Source organism: Sciurus vulgaris (assembly GCF_902686455.1).
Source record: "Sciurus vulgaris genome assembly, chromosome: 10".
Taxonomy (NCBI): domain Eukaryota; kingdom Metazoa; phylum Chordata; class Mammalia; order Rodentia; family Sciuridae; genus Sciurus; species Sciurus vulgaris.
Window position 1 is genome coordinate 87,178,088 of NC_136470.1, and position 16,744 is coordinate 87,194,831.

A 16,744-nucleotide genomic window follows, 5' to 3' on the forward strand; every position below is an offset into this window, starting at 1 on the left:
TCCATTTCAGCTGCCCGATTTTGAGGCCACAAGTGGAATCTGTCATCAACTGGCACTGCCCACAGTGCCTCTTCCCAACCTTCTCTTTCCCTCCATCTCTTGTTCTAGAATTTCTGGAGTCTCTACTTATCTTCTCCTTTTTCATCCATCCTTCATCTCTTTCCCTATTCAACTCAGACTCTGTGGCACAGTAATTGCACCTATCTCCTGTCCACCTATCTCCTGTCCCTTGTTCTTTGATCATATCTACTAGGGAGAATCTGACAAGTATCTAAATTAAACTGCAGGCATGGCAATCCAGAGACACTTGATGACACTTGACATTTATTACCATGAAAAAATAACTGCTAGGTTTTTTCAGTGACTTTTAGGTTATACTATTAATGCTTACTTAAAGAAAATAGGAAACACCTAAGAAAGCAAATGAAAGCAATAGCGATTATCTTTAATTTAAATTTAATCCAGAACTCACCTCTGTTAAGATTTTGCTGGGATGTGTCCTTTTCTTCCAAGCCTATTCTACTCAAGACATGCTCTATAAGTAAACTTATATCTTGACTTCTCACTTAACATTGTAACATAAATATACTTAATATTATTGACTTTGTAAATATTTAATGACAGCAAAAAATTCCATCATATGGATACCATGTCATTTATTTAACTGATCCCATACCAGTGGAATGGGGGAGGGAATTTTACTATTTTAAAAATTTATATGATGACAAAATATATGTATTTGCACAAATTTGGGTTCTGTTAATGATTTCTCATAAATCCCAGGAAAGAAAATCATGAATTAAGCAGTCTGAGAACTTTAGGACTTATTACAATTGGCCAAATTCTTTCCAAAAGATTTTCTCCTGGTTTACCTCATCAGTGTAAGGAAAAGAACATTGTTTTCTCCTCTTGCCCAGCATTTGGTGTTCTGCTTGGTGCCACTGAGGATCTTTAGTATAAGATAACATAATCAAATTTGTATTTGTAAAATTGTATAGTGAAGGCTGATCCAGTGGGCCAGATCAGAACTTATATCATAGACCTTGCCATTCCTCCTGTGCTTCCATAGTCTCCTTCTGTTTGCCATAACTTACCTTCTCTCTTTCCTGAAGAGTGTATAGTAAGTGCTGTACACAAAGCAGTGAGCAAAGCTTTCTTACCAAAGAATAACAGGAGTCATGCTTGGCCAAGCTTGGCCTGGAGATCCTTCTCTCTAGCTCTGGCCAAAAAGAGTCTCTGGACAGTAATTCTCCTTAGGGAAAAATTTTTAAAAATATATTTTCTAATGAAATTGCCAAGTAGGATTATTGCTAAATGAATTTTTTTTCTCCATCCGGTGCCTATCCAACCCCATGCATGACCATTATCCCTATTCCTAGAATGTCCTCTCTCCTTCCTCTTCTCAACCCAGCAAACTACCTTGGCACTCAGCCTTCAACACCTTTTTAAATATCTTTGACACCTACCTTCTGTACCTTGCCCAAACAGAATCGGCCACTTGGGCTTCCTTGTTCCCATAGTTTAATTATGGCATTTTCTACACCTAATTCTGTTTCTCTTTCTTGGCCAAGAGTCCTTCAAGAGGAGAACATTTCATATTACCAGTTCTTGATACAGTTTCTGGAACTTGGTTGATGTTCAACTGTTGAATAAATGAGTGAGTGAATGAATGAATTTCTGTTATACTAAGGTATATCCATGTTAAATACTAACAAGATGAATAGTGTAAAGACAATACGGAGATGATGTGAATTGCCAAAATCATATTCAGAATCATTGGTGCTTATGGGTAAACAGACACTGGGTATACCAGCTGTCCTAACCCTGGATTCTGTGTTCTAAACACTAATTGTTATATGTGCCTAGACACTAAATTCATTTTATTTCTTTTACTTTTTTTTTTTTTTTTTTTTTTTTTTTTTTTGGTACGGGGCATTAAACCCAGAGGGACTTAATCACTGAGTCACATGCCCACATCCCCATTTTTTTGAGACAAAGCCTCCCTAGTTGCTGAGGCTGGCTTTGAACTTGTGATCCTCCAGCCTGAGCCTCTGGAGTTGCTGGCATTAGAGGTGTGTGCCACAATGCCTGGTCCTTTTCTTTCTTTCTTGGCATCAGGGATCCAACCCAGGGCCTCACACTGCTGGACAAGCACTCTACCCCTGAGCTACATGCCCAACCTCCCTTGTCTTTTCCTTTTAACACCAGAGTTAATGTGCACCTAAATATCTCTGTGATAAAGGAAGTCAAGAGGATTAGGTAATGCCAGAATTTCCAAAAATGTGATGCAAAAATGCTACTACCGTGGGCTGTGTATAGGTACCACACTAAAGAAGGGTCTTGTTGTTTAGTAAGTTTGGAAAACAAAGTTAAATGGGTTTAAGTCACAATTTCTTGGTAGAAAGTTGAAAATAAGATCAGTGAGGCAGTGTAGAGGAGAAGAGCAGTCAGATCTTGCTTCACCCAGTAGACAGGAATCATCCTTGCCTCTTTATGCCAGGGAAGATTCTCAGAGCACAAATCCAAAGGCAGAGTGGGAAAAAGGATAGCAAGATCTTAGCCCCTTCCCCTGAGTTCTCTCCTGGGTCACACATCTGTGTAAGCCCCTGCCCCCACCCACCCACTCATGCTGATGAGATCAGCCTTCATTACTTCTCTAGAGCTAGGAAACAAGGTAATGTGTGGGAAGTGAGAGCTACAAGGTAATGTGTGGGAAGTGATAACAACTTTAGAGTTAGAGCCATTCAGCAGGAAAATTTGTTAAAAGACCAAGACATTGTAAAGCTGAAACGCTGGAGTCTATTAAGTCCCCTGCTTCTTAGAACATTTTGTTACCAGGGAATGTTTCAAGGAGGGAAAACATTGAACTATCACAGCACTGTCAGATACCAAATGCTGATACAAAGAGCAGCATTTTTTTAAGACATCTGTCTCTGCCACTAGAGAAACTTTTAAAAAGTTCTCCTTCTCTCCTACCCCAACAAACCTCCCCCACCCTCCTCACCCCTAGAAGCACTCTATTCATTTCTTTCTTCTCTCCTGCCACCTCCCCCTCCTCTCTCTCCTCCCCCTCTACCACCTCCTCTTTCTCTCTCTTTCTCTCTCCTGCCCATGGCCCATGTTGTTTCCACAGACACTATTAGATTAGCACAGTAAGCTAAGACTATCCAATGGTTAGTCTACCCTCTTTGGTAAGAAGGGAACTAATTAAGTGACTAGAGGTTTAGACATTCATTGTTTATTAGCTCCAAACTCCTTCAGAGAGCCTGGAGCATTCTCCTAAACAAACATTGACCTTTTATGGCTTCTTGTCCCAAATCCAAATGAGATGGAGAGCTTAAGGAGACAGTATCTTTTCATGGGTGTTTGGTGAGGAGTAATTGGGAAGGCGAATGGAGTGTCGATGGATATAGAGGAGAGAGCTGCACGCCTGTGTCAGAAAGACTACTACAATCTGTGTATCTGCAGGCAGCTGATGTCCATCAGTGATCATCAGGAGTTTAAACTGTGCAATGCTGACACATCTGTGGTCAGCCCCATGCTTTGTTTAGCTGCCTTCATTAGAAATACATCCATCAAGAGAATGTTTTTTAAACTATAGTCTTCCAAACAAAAGAGTAAAGACCAACCCAAATATCTCCTGCCAATCTAAAACACTGTTACACTGTATCAGGAGGCCCTTTAGAGAACAGAAACCATCCTTTAAATAAACAAAAGCCTTAAGATAGACCCAGTTTTCTGGTCTGTGGATATTAATAGCCTACTAGTGATGAGCTACAACCTGTGAGAAAGGTACTTTTGCCTGGGTAGGCAAAGGAACAGAAGCTTTTAAAAACCCTGCCTTTTAATTTTGTTTCTGTTTTAAATATATAAAAGTTGCATTGTAAAGTGAGTCTTGGATGCAACATCAAACATTAATCCTGCCATGGCTTTCGCAAGGGAAATTGGGAGGCAAAATCCAAGCCTTAGGAACTGTGACAAAATGGACCACTTCCAGATTCTGAATCAGAAGCAACTGCCACCACCACAGGAGGCCACTGATCCTGGGTGGCTCTGAGCCTGAGACTTGTATTTTCTACCCCTCCTTTTCTGTTGTGGACCCACAATAATCTGGTGTAGGTGAAATATTCTTTTCCTTGGCTTGGATTAGGAACCTGGTGTCCTGAAAGAGGTCACTGATTTTCTTAGGCATGTCCAAGGAGGTTTGGCTCACCAGTGGCTTACCACAGGCCAAATTTGAGGTTAATTAACCATCAGTCCTTGTCAAGAGGGCCAAAATGTTGTTCAGACATTGAGAAAAGAGTAGATAATGACCTTGACCAACATTCCTTCTCTCCTGGTCCCAAGTCATGTGTCTTTATCGGCTGGGGGTGGTATTGAAGATTATCTCAGAAGTAGCGGGTTCATCGTCTCTGTCACTCAACATTTGAAGAGGCCTGGCGATACATCATCCTATTCATTGGATGCAAATTTGTGTTCTGAATCCAATCCTTTTTACACTAGAACTGGGCTTTTGCTCATGAAAAGGTACATTTATTGACCTTTGGGGAAAGCAGAGTAAGTATGAAAAAGCCGTTGTGGAGATGAAAGGATGCTGCAGATCTGGGTTGGCCATCTAGGGATCAGACCTTTTGACTTGAGCCAGTCTGAGAAACAAAGAGACGCATGAAGTGCTTTTGCTGTCTCACTCTGCAGACCTCAGTGACCAGCTCCTTGAAGTGGTGGGGCTCGAGGGAGCCATGGAGATGGGGCAGATCTACACCGGCCTGAAGAGTGCGGGCAGGAGGTTGGCACAATGTTCCTCTGTCACCATCAGGTACGCTCCTTGTCACCCTACAGCCTCCGAGCTTCCCTACCTTTCTAAACATTCTTGCAGACAATAACCAGGAAGCTATCTCTGGATTTCAGAGCTGGGAAAGGGGAGGACAGAAGCTTGGTAAGGTTTGTAAACAACATCTTTATAGACCATTTCCCATGCAGGATAGGAGGCCACCATCCAAGATAGCAACTAGAGGGTCCACCACAAGTGGTTTGCTGTGTTCTTAAAATGTCTTAGTGAAATTCTCTAAATAGGAGTATAAGATTAGGAAGTCCAAAGAACCAGAGGCCCACTTCTTTATGTTTTTTAATCTTTACAAATTAAAAGGTTAGATGTATGCCAGGAGGCACACTGATAAACACCAGGTGCTTTGCTCTGCTCTGCTCTGTTGGATAGTAGCCTTGGAAATGCTATTTCTTGTACACCTCTGCATGTTAAGCCATCACCATTAGCAAACTGGTCGTAATTGACTAAGAAGATGACAGCTTTTCAAGGTACAGATTACATAGTCAGTCACTGCAGATCTGGAAGATGGGGGGGTCTACTAAAAGGGATCCTCTGGTTTCGGTTACCTCTGTTTGAGCAATGCAACTAGTCACATTTTTTCTTTTCTCAGATTCCTTCCCCATCTGAATATTTCAAAAGTCTTTGTCCTTTCCTTTTTTCATTCACTTGTTACAGATCAGATCTATTAGTATTGCCCAGGCATGTCCTGGAGGGGCCGCAGCATGTGGGGCTTCCCACAGGTATTTGACTTTTTTCTCCCAGAACCCCTTGGGCAAGTGTCGTCACAGCATATTTGGGGGAACTCTGCTCATGGTACTACCCCGAATCTCTCAGAAATGTCCCCACAGCTGCTGCCTTGATGTTTCCTAGCTCTCTGTTCCACTTTCCCCTATTCTTCATGCCGGCTTTGTCTTCTCTGTCTTTTCTATTCCCCTAGAGTTTTGCTCCCCTTTGTTTCTGAGCTGTTGTCATGATGGGGACCCTGTTTTCCAGACCAATCTCTCTAACCCTGTCCACTCTCCAGGTCTCTAATACTGAGTGAATCCAGTCTGTCAACTCATCAAGGCCATAACTTATGTAGACCACCAAGAATACATCATGGGCTGGGGTTGTGGCTCAGTGGCAGAGCACTTACCTAGCATGTGTGAGGCCCTGGGTTCGATTCTCAGCACCACATAAAAATAAATGAATAAAATAAAGGTCTATCAACATCTAAAAAATATTTTTAAAAAGAAGAAGGATACATCCTGATCCCTGAAGAATCTAAAATCTATGAAGCTTTTCTTCATATTCAGTAAATCTATTTCCAGATAGAAACAGGGGACAAGCTAGGAGCCCCATCCTTCTGGGCATTCCCAGTTCCCCTCTTAAGCCCTAAGTGCCAAAATGCCACTCTTTCCTCTGATTATTTGTTTTTATTATTATATTTATTGTTTTTATTATTAAATATCCTCAAGATCAGCCGGAGAGTCAGCACACCAAAATACAACGTTTGCCTCTCATTTCATCATTTTAAAAAAACAGGGCAGATGCCAAACCCAGGTGAGGGCTTTGTAGCTAGTGGGGGTTATCTGATCCCATCACCCCAACCAGTGGCCTCCAAAGGGCCACCTTTCCTCCCCAAGGTAATGGAGTTTAAGTTCACAGCCTTACAGGAGAAGTGAGAAGATCTCATATCTGTCCTTTCAAGAATCTATGCCAAAAAAAGCCTTGTGCTCAGTAAGAAAGCAATGCTCCCCGCAACCCCCATCCACCCACCCCCCACCCACCCTCTACCTCCATCCTTGAGAACAGTATTCCTGGATGCCTCCTTTCCCAGTTAAGCCAACTCCACAGTCCATGGGACCCCAGGTCATACTGTTGTTCAGGATAAAATACAAGGCAACACATACTCAGCCCTGAGCTGTACCCTGTGCAGCTTGGAGACGTTACCTCATGGACATGATGCAACCACTCACTCAACATAGAGACCAGGCCTTTCCATTCCAGAGCAGGGCTTTGGGCACGTGGTGCTCTCCCTCTGGTTGATTGCTGGACTGAGGAGGATCTGCCTAGCAGTGGTCTGCCCTGTTGCTGGCCACTCTATCCCAGACTTCTGTGGCTTTTATTGCTCACACACATCAGTGTTTCTCAAAGTTGGGTCCTATGACCAATGCAACACAATCACCCACTAGTGCTTCTTAAAGTGAGGACCTCGGCACCCAGCCCCAGAGCTGCCAATCAAATCCCTGAGTGGGGCCTTGGGTTCCATTTTTAACAAATCACTTCAGAGAGTCTTAGAAAACCACTGGTAGGTGGACAGATAAGGTTTTCCCACTTCTTTTTCCCCTGTGGGAACCACACTGATTCTCCAGCTCTGAGAAGCTCACTGTGTTATCTCGGTTTTGGGGATTCCAGGACCAACAAGCTGCTGCCCATGCAAGTGGATGGAGAGCCCTGGATGCAGCCATGTTGCACGGTGAGTTTTGCCCGTCTTGGAGATGGGGGTGAGAGCTTGATTTTTGACCCCCACTTGGTCAATGACTTGATATGAAATCACTGCATCTCAGAGATGCAGGGACCTTGGAAGACCTGGTGCAGCCCTTTTCCACTTTATTCCCCACCCACGCATCACCTGCCAAATGTTTACTGAATGCCAGGCACCGTGAAGCACCAGATACCAAACAGAACAAGGTGCAGACCCGTCTTCAAGGAGCTCACAATTTACATGGCGAATGTGGAAGTTCTACCCACGCAGGGTGAACTGTCCTAGGGCAGGGAACATACCACAACTAAAGGAGGATTGTCCTGCTGGCTAGCAAGTCTGATTGTTAGAAGATACTCCCTTAGGTAGAAGCTCAATCTGCACACCTACCATAGGACTTCTACCCCTCTGTGACCACTGGGGAAAATTCCCACAGTGACAGTGCACAGGGGTGCTTCCCTACAGGTGCACCCACCGCCTTGAGCACCTTCCTGGAAACTCCACCAAAAGGTCACCTACAGGTTACCTACTTTGTTTATGGCATTGCCACCCAGCTCCTAGCACAGTGCCCAATGTGTGCTATTTGCACAATAATGTGTTGAACCATGAATAGAGGACACAACAGATGAACAAAGGGAGCAGTCCCCTTCTCTTGCAGCACCCATGCGAGCTCTCCTTACATCACTTCTGCACAGGCCAGGCCTCCTTCCTTCTTGGTTCATTCTCCATGGAGTTAGAAATTCCGTGGGGGAAGAGAAACCCCCATTGTCCCAGTTTTCAGGGCCTCTATCGGGCTATTAACCTCCGTATGCTCGCAAATATGCAACTCTCACAAAAGCCAAGACGTGTTTCTAAGCTTCCTCAGCTACCTTAGTAACCTCTTTTTAAGCCCTTCAGAACATTGAGTTGTCTTCTTCTAGAGAGAGGTTTTCATGAGCCTACTGAGAAAAAATAGCATCTTCTGGAAAGGTTGAAAATAGAAATTTCTATAAAAATAGAAAGTTCTTTGCAAAATCTTGCCTCAGTCTTATGAAGACTAATGAAAAGATGAAAACACATAGCAAAAACTAATAATAGCAATAATATCATTCCACCTTGCTGGAATAGGAAGGATTGAGGGAATTTCCACTATTTATCATTATGATGGAGTTGAGTTGAAAACAATTCATCCAAGCTTTTCCTGCTTCCTTAAAAAAAGAGAGAGAGAGAGAAAAGAAAAGAAAAAGAAAGAAATCAAACTTTCTCCCACCTGGCTCCATATCTGAAAACTGACTTGTCATTTTTCTACATTCAAGCACTGATTTTTTAAAATGACTCCCATCCCCACCCCTACACTTCCTCCATATCACTCTTACCCTAGAGCCAGCACAGTTCACTGGGAAAGCTATGTGACTCTATGGTGGTATGGTGTGAAGTCCAGAAATCTATGTGTGAAAATGTTTTAGTCTGCTCTGGTGGCCCCAGCAGAACACCATGGATTAATGCATTGAATGACAGAAATGTACTTTCTCACAATTGTGGAGTTTGGAAAGCCAAGGTTAAGGTACCAGCAGGTGGATATATGATGGGGTGTCTTCCTGACTTGCAGCCAGCCACCTGTATGCTGATCCAGCCTTCCCTCTGTGCACGCTCCTGTCATCTCTTCCTCTTCTTATAAGGACACCAGTTCTTTTGGGTTGCGGCCCCATCCTTGTGATCTCATTTAACATTAGTTACCTCCTTAAAGGTCTTGTATATAAATATAATTAAACTGGGGGTGAGAGCTTCAACATTTGAATTTGAGAGGACACAGTTGAGTCCATAACAAAGGGTAACAAAGTTGTTCTTAAAATTGAAAGGGTTCAAACAAATGTATCCATTGTTGAAACGTTTTCTTGAAGGCACACACCAGCTAAGAAGTGATTCAGAATTAAGGGTTTAAGATGGGAACATCACAGCACAAAAGAACTTTTGGTAAAAACTGAAATTAGGTTAAATTGAAACTAAGTCTAAAAACCAAATAGGGTCATGCTCATGAATGCAAATAGCAAAAACTCATTCCTTGAGAGAGAAGATGTATAATGTAAACATTAATAACCTGGATCTCAAACCTAGGTTTATAGTGAAAAGTCCATGGGACACATTGTTGAAGGGACAGTAAAAATATGTTAACTTTCTCAGAGTCTGTTTTCACTTTGATAATTAAAATATATAAATCAGAAGGAAATTTAATAACTAGATGTTCACTAATGAAACTAAAAATAGCATACAACCTTTCAAATCCGAGAGAATTTGAAATATAAAAGCTCTCTGTCAGTATAGCAAAACACAGAGAAACCAGATAACAAACCAACATTTAAATTTTTTTGAAGTAAGATGAAGAGATTAAGATTAAATATATCAATATTGATTTTTAAAGGGGTTAAGGTCCTCTATTTAAAGACTAATACCTTCATGTTGGGTTGAAAATTAACATCCAAGCCAAGATACACCTGGAATCCCCAGGAATCGGAGACCAAAGCAGAAGGATCCGCAAATTTCTAGGCCAGCCTCAGCAACTTAGCAAGACCTCGTCTCAAAATAAAAATAAAAAGTAGTAGAGCACTTTCCTCACTGGATTCAACCACCAGTACCACAATAATGTAAAATAAAATCCAAATGTATTTCCCTACAACAAGTATAACTAAAACAAAAGAAAAGAACACGCACACACACACACACCTTTTATCAAGTGTAGAGAAATTAAATACAGGAACTAATGATGTTAATTATGTTAATTGGAGGCAAACTATACTTTCACACACTGAAAACGCTAAACAGAATAACAAAAGACATTGTTCATTTGATTTAAAAGTACATTTAAAATATCTGGGCAGGGTGGTGCACGCCTGTAGTTCCAGCTACTCAGAAGGCTGAGGCAGGAGGATCACTTGAGCCCAGAAGTTTAAGAACAGTCTGGGAAACATAATGAGAGCCTTTCTCAAAACAAACAAACTCAATTATGAGATATGGTGGTCATAAAATCTTACATATTTAATGACAATTAAAATATATACTGTGATAAAACAATGTATATATATACATATCCTAAGGAAAAAAGATATAAGGAGAAATTGACAGCAAGACAGTTATTAAGAAACTTTTAAAACATTTGTTTGTCTCTAAGTAGCTAAAATAAATACATAAATGACACATAATTTGAATAAAATAACTCTGTAACCTATAAATAATTTAAATGTCATATTTTTTTCAAGGATAGATAATTTGCAAAAATAGATCACAAACTAGTTTACTGACCGCCCCCCCCAAAAAAAAAAAAAAAAAAAAAAACAAAACTATGAAATCCAGGAGCAGAAATTACGAAGGTCATTTTCTTTGAGCAAAAAGCAATAAAGCTGGAGATTACTAATACACAATTAAATGAAAAAACAAAAATCAAGTCCCTTGGAAACTTAAAATTCTTCTAAAGAACAATAGGTTCAATGGGATTTCATTACGGAGTACTGAAAAAAATTATCAACATAAGAAAGCCATAGTTCAGACCTTATAGAATATAGCCTAAATTGTATTTGGCAGTAAATTCAAAACCTCATCTACTTTTATCATACCAAAAGAAAAAAAATATGAATAATCCCCAAATTATAATAACAATAATAAAACAGACTTAAGAGAAGCAGAAGAAAGAAAATGACAAGCACATACCTATAATCAGTGTCTTGGGAGTCTGAGACAAGAGAATCATAAGTTCAAAGCCAGCCTCAGCAATTTAGCGGGACCCTGTCTCTAAATAAAATATAAAAAGGACTAGGAATGTGGCTCAGTGGTTAAGCACACTTGGGTCCAATCCCTGGTACCAAAAAAAAGGAAAGGAAAGAAAAGAAAACCTGGAACTAACTCCTTAAATGTGTCAAACATTTGAAAATCTAATTAAAAAAAAAAAAGAAAAATCAGAGTCAGAGATATTCAAATGTAAAAAATATATATATAATATAAAATCTAAATATAAATGGGGCAGTGGCTTCATTTAAAGATAATGTATATAATCAACTTAATTCTTTTTTTTTTTTTTTTTTTTTTTTTTTGGCACTGGGGATTGAACCCAAGGGCACTTAACCACTGAGCCACATCACCAGTCCTTTTTATTTTTTATTTTGAGACAGAGTCTCGCTGATTTGCTTAGGTCCTCAATAAGTTGCTGAGGCTAGCTTTGAACTTGTGATCCTCCTGCCTCAGCCTCCCAAGTAACTGGGATTACAGGTGTGTGCCACCAGCTAGTCACTTTAATTCTAATGAGTATGAACTTCTTAACAAAATGAAGGGAAATCTTGGCAACCATAAACAAAATGGAAAATGCTTTCAAAGAATTGCATACAAAATGATGTCAAATGGCTTTACTGCAGAATTCTTCCATACCATTAGGAAATATTTGTATTTAGGTAAACTATTCCAGAATATATACAAACACAGAAAGCTATCCAATCCATTGTATGAATGAAGATAGATACAATCACCTAACAAAAATCATATTTAAAAACAGAAAACTACAGACAAATCTTAAATATGAATAATATAAAAATTCTAGTACACATATAGATAGACAGACTTGAGCAATATGTTGAAAGAATCATTCACCCCTCAGAGCATATTAAAGGAATGAAGGAAGTCTTCTATTAGTTTAGATAGGAAAATTACATGATAATATAAATAGATGACCCAAAGGTATTTGATTATATTCTACATTTCTGATTTTTAACCTTTTAAAACAGGAGTGCCCATAGAATTAATTCCCAGTACAAAATATTTATATATCTCTATATATATATTTTTACCCCATATACATTTATTTTACTTAATAATAAAACAACAGATAAAATCATAGATAAGACATGTATGCTAATGTTGTTTGGAAGTTGTAGCCAATGCAATGTATATGAAGCAGAAAAGAAAGATAACTATTTGGAAAAGAATAAAAACTGACATTGTTTGTAGGTGATTTATGTATGTATATAGAAAGCTGATAGAATCAACCAAAAATCTCATAGGATAAATTATTTCCATGAAGTCTTATAGAAAAATAGACAAAATTGATAGCTTTTCTAACCACCAGCAATAATCAATTCAAAGAATATAACACCAAAAAGTTAAAATGTCATAATAGCAACAACAAGACCTAAAGTATTAAATTGAATTGTGGCAAGAAGATGAAGATACTTATAAGACCTAACTAATAATAAAAAGTGAATATAGAAACAAGCCAGGTCCCTAAACAGAGATTCTAACATTTTTTTACTTGACAAATCAGTGTAGTTCCTAAGGCATTTGATAAAAGAAACTTCAAGAAAAGACTTCTCAGAAGATATTAATTATAAAATCACAATAATTTGAATGATATACTCTTGTCACAGATTGTGTAGGGAAATTAATAATATAAAGAAACCCTAAGAAATCCTGTATACATAAAACTAATGAAGGAAAAATAAAGATCATGGAACTAATTAGAAGGGAAAGAACTGTTTTAACATATTGCCAAGCAATTGCCTGTTTGTGAAAATGTATTATGTGCCAACCTTTCACTTCAAATTATATTTGAAAAACAGAAACAAAACAGAAAGTCTCTCTAAAGAATAAAATGTTGGGCTGGGGAATAGCTCAGCTGGGGAGAGTGCTTGTTCAATCCCCAGCACTGCACAGAAAAGTAAATAAATAAATAGATAAAATGTTACTAACTATGGGGAAAATAGATGATCATGACTATTCCATGGGCATGGCCTTTGTAAGGAAAGGAAAGTGACTTTTTTTTTTTTAATTATTAACCGGTTTAAATTCTGCAAGTCAAGAATCAAATAAACATTTAAAAGGCTAAGGACAAGATGTTTGCAATAGCAATATCAAAGAGCAGGTTAATTCCCATAAGATAAAAGAAACCAGCTCTTAGCAGGAAAAAGGAAAAAAAAAAAACTAATGCAGTTGTGAACTAATAATTCATAGAATTGTCATGAGCTATTAACCTATGAAATAAAATTTAGTGTCACAAAGAAGGAATGATTTTCAAATTAAAACAGTTAGAAGGCCATGCCATGCTTCACTTATCAATTAGCAAAGTTTGTTTTTGTTTGTTTGTTTGCATAAGAAAGTATTCATTGCTGTCAAGGGTGTGGTGAAACCAGTACTCAGTGAGCAAGAGCACAAAGTGGTGCTGCCATTCTGAAAAGCATCTGGAGCCACGCTTCAAGATCAATCATTACGAGCCACGCACTGTGGTGCTCACCTGTATCCCAGCAGCTTGGGAGGCTGAGGCAGGAGAATCACAAGTTCAAAGCCAGCCTCAGCACCTTAGCGAGGCAATAAGCAACCTAGTGAGACCCTATCTCAAAATAAAAAATAAGAAGGACTAGTGATGCGGCTCAGTGGCTAAGTGCCCCTGGGTTCAATCCCTCATACAAAAAAAAAAAAAAAATTTTAAGAACCATTATAAGCCATTGTAAATATTAATACACACTGATTCTATTCATTTACTTTTCACAATTTTTAAAAATTGTTCATATATATCTAGGAATTTAGTCTAAATGTAATACAGACATAGATGTATGTCAATTTCTATTTCATGCATCATAGCAAAAAAAAAAAAAAAAAAAGGAAATTACCCAAAAGCCCCATATTCAAGAATGAGGTTTAAATAAGCTCTGTGAGATTCATCAAATGGAATTATTTTCAGCTGTCAAAAATCATATTTAATACATAACTTAGTGGTAGAGCACATGGATAGCCCTAGGTTCTTTCCCTGGCACCACAAAAACACACATATACATATATATACATGCATAAAGTATAAATAAAATCTTTAAAATGAAATACCTAATGATCTGGAAATGCTTACAAAATAATGTTAAATAAAAAAGCAAATTAAGAAACTGATTTCAATTTTATTAAAAACATATAGGCATAGAAACTAAAAGTAATATACAAAGAAGTTAACAGTCATTACCACTTTGATTTTTAAACATTATCTGTATTTTCTAAATTCTTAAAAGTGAATATAGAAACAACCCAGGTCCCCAAACGGAAATTCTAACATTAAAAAAAATTGTTTATACATAAAATATATATTTATTAAGACAACTTGTCTCATAATTGCAGTACTTTAAAATGATCTCTCATGCTTCACTATCACAGTTAGGAGGCATCATTTGAGTCTCAAATACAGAATCTTCTCCCAGAGTTGGATGACAGTAGAACCTCTAAGTTGAAGGTGCTTCTAGTTAATCAGTCCATTGATTCCTAAAGTTCAGCATGCACCTGAGTAACCCAAAGGGTTTTAATGCACACATTACTTGATTACATTCCAGATTTTTGTTTTTTAAATCCAGGAGTCTGGTGCCCAAGAATTTGCATTTCTAACACATTCCAAGGTGATGGAGATTCTGTTGGTCGAGGGAAACACTTTGAGAACCTCTAATCTAGTTGAAATTCCTGACTTAATAAATCCCATGCTGCTTCTCCTCCATCTCTGTGAAACCTGATTGTCCAGCTGCATTTGAAGGCCACTGGTGGCAGCAGACACTCTCATGAAGCAGGAGTTCTAAGGTCTTGGAGAACCCAGAATAGCCAAGACCTGGAAGATGATACCAACCCTGCCTTCCTCCCTTAGACCTACTTTAAGCAGAAAATATTACCCTAACTTTTTAAAATATCCCAAAGGGCATTTCAAACCCTTGAGGATTTTTTGTGCCTTCTACTTATCTCCTGCAGAAATCAGGGCAGACCTAGGACACTGCCAGCCTGATTTGGGAAGGATCCACACTTAGGGTTATTGGCCATTTATGAGGTGTGATCTGAATCATTCACCCCAAGAGGGCAACATTCAGGAAGAGGTCCCTTAGTTTATTGCTTCTTCTGAAGTAATAAAATGTGTTTGATTTATAGAAATCCCCCCTCAAGTCAACTTCCAAAACTTGTGAGGTTTAAATTTTACTCTATTATAGGCTGTGTTAATTTTGTGAATTTTTAACTATCATCAAGAGTCTACTCGGTCAATTCTCTTGGTGATAGAGCAGGAAACTAACAACATGGGGGTACTATCCTTAGGGCTTGTCTGAGCTGTGAGTGCTATGAAGGACTCTTAAGAAAATCAGGAGACTAGTTAATTTCCTGACCTGACCAATTAACTACAAAAATGTGGGATATTCTTTTCCTACCCGAGGTTGAAGAGTTGAGTTTAAGCACCACGAACTACTGCCTGAAATGGGATCTAATCTATTTTACCCACTATCCTTCCTAATTGGGGGTAAAAGACTGACATCTCTTTGACCCCAAATGAGGGTATGATCTCATACTTCTCTCAGTTATCTATACTAATAGAATCCACAAATAGACCAAAATATCATGTTACCCAGGAGTACAAACTCCTGCCCTATCAAAATCTTTGTCAATATTGCTAAAAATCCAAATGGGAAGATCAGAGTTTCACTTCCTCCTCTTTGCCTTTGAGGTGCTAATAAGCAAGCACATAGCTCAAAGAGAGAAAGGAGAAGCAAAGGTCTTCTAATCATCTAAAAAATGGACTCCACCAGCAGGACACAGAGACAGTGCACCAGCTGCTGCCCTGCCCAAGCAGAGCCCTCTCCATTGCCAGGACACACACTTTTTCCTCTCGGTCCTGTTCATCAGTCAGGACTTCCACAGCCTTTCTCTGGACTGAAGTCCTTCCCCTTGAGGGCCACAGGAACTCAGAAGTGAGAGACCCCAGGGGAATGTGCTACAAATCACTATCATCTGAGATTGCTAAATTGGCATGCCACAGATAAGTGTCGTGGGAATTCCCGGTGTATACCTTACCTCTGTGAATTCTGGAACAAACATAATGCCCACAGTGAGACACACAACACAAAATGGTGCCGGACAGATTCTTCTGCTCCTCTGGTGACTGCCACAGAACAGGAGGGACTCGCTCCCCTTTGAGGTCTCCAGGCTGGTGGAAGCCAACCTGAGGATCACTTTTAGCTTCCATCACCAGGCTGTGCTAATGTGTCCACCGTGCCTTTGGTTTCAGCCTTTCCTTCTTCTGCCTGGAGACTTATAAAGGTAAACCTGGCTTAGCCAAACATTCCCACTTGAGCTCTTTCTGATGACAACTGTTGAATAATTTCCCTCAAAGTCTTTTTTCATCATGTTATTCTTCAGCTTTCTTTCATGTTTTCTCATTACCTCACATGAATCCAATTCTGCCACCTGCCCTTTAAAACACTCCAACAACCAACTGCCCCACTGAATCCCTGCCACTGTTCCCATGCTTGACCCAACTCAACCTGTTCACAGGTGGCTTCTCTACCCAGTGCTTCTTTCTCTTTTCACCAACTCATTTCCTTCCCTTCCTTCAAATCATTAAATTTCTACCTAATTGCTCCCATCAGACTCCTCTCATTCCTCCCCTAACTTCTTTTTGACAATGCTTGGTTTACCCTACATTAATTTGATCA

The 16,744-nt window shown here is 39.3% G+C and overlaps 1 protein-coding gene across 10 annotated transcripts in view; it reads left to right on the top strand.

Annotated features, from left to right (window-relative positions):
- The window catches only part of DGKG (diacylglycerol kinase gamma), a 213,766-nt gene that overhangs the window by 183,368 nt on the left and 13,654 nt on the right, over positions 1 to 16,744 (top strand). For all 10 annotated transcript variants that reach the window (XR_013757270.1, XR_013757271.1, XR_013757272.1 and 7 more), the window contains 2 exons: positions 4,696 to 4,816; positions 7,223 to 7,283. Coding sequence is in view for 1 of the 10 variants with exons in the window: in XM_079100612.1 (XP_078956738.1) it covers positions 4,696 to 4,816; positions 7,223 to 7,283 (182 nt within the window). In the remaining 9 variants the exon portion in view is untranslated. The remainder of the gene's footprint in view (positions 1 to 4,695; positions 4,817 to 7,222; positions 7,284 to 16,744) is intronic.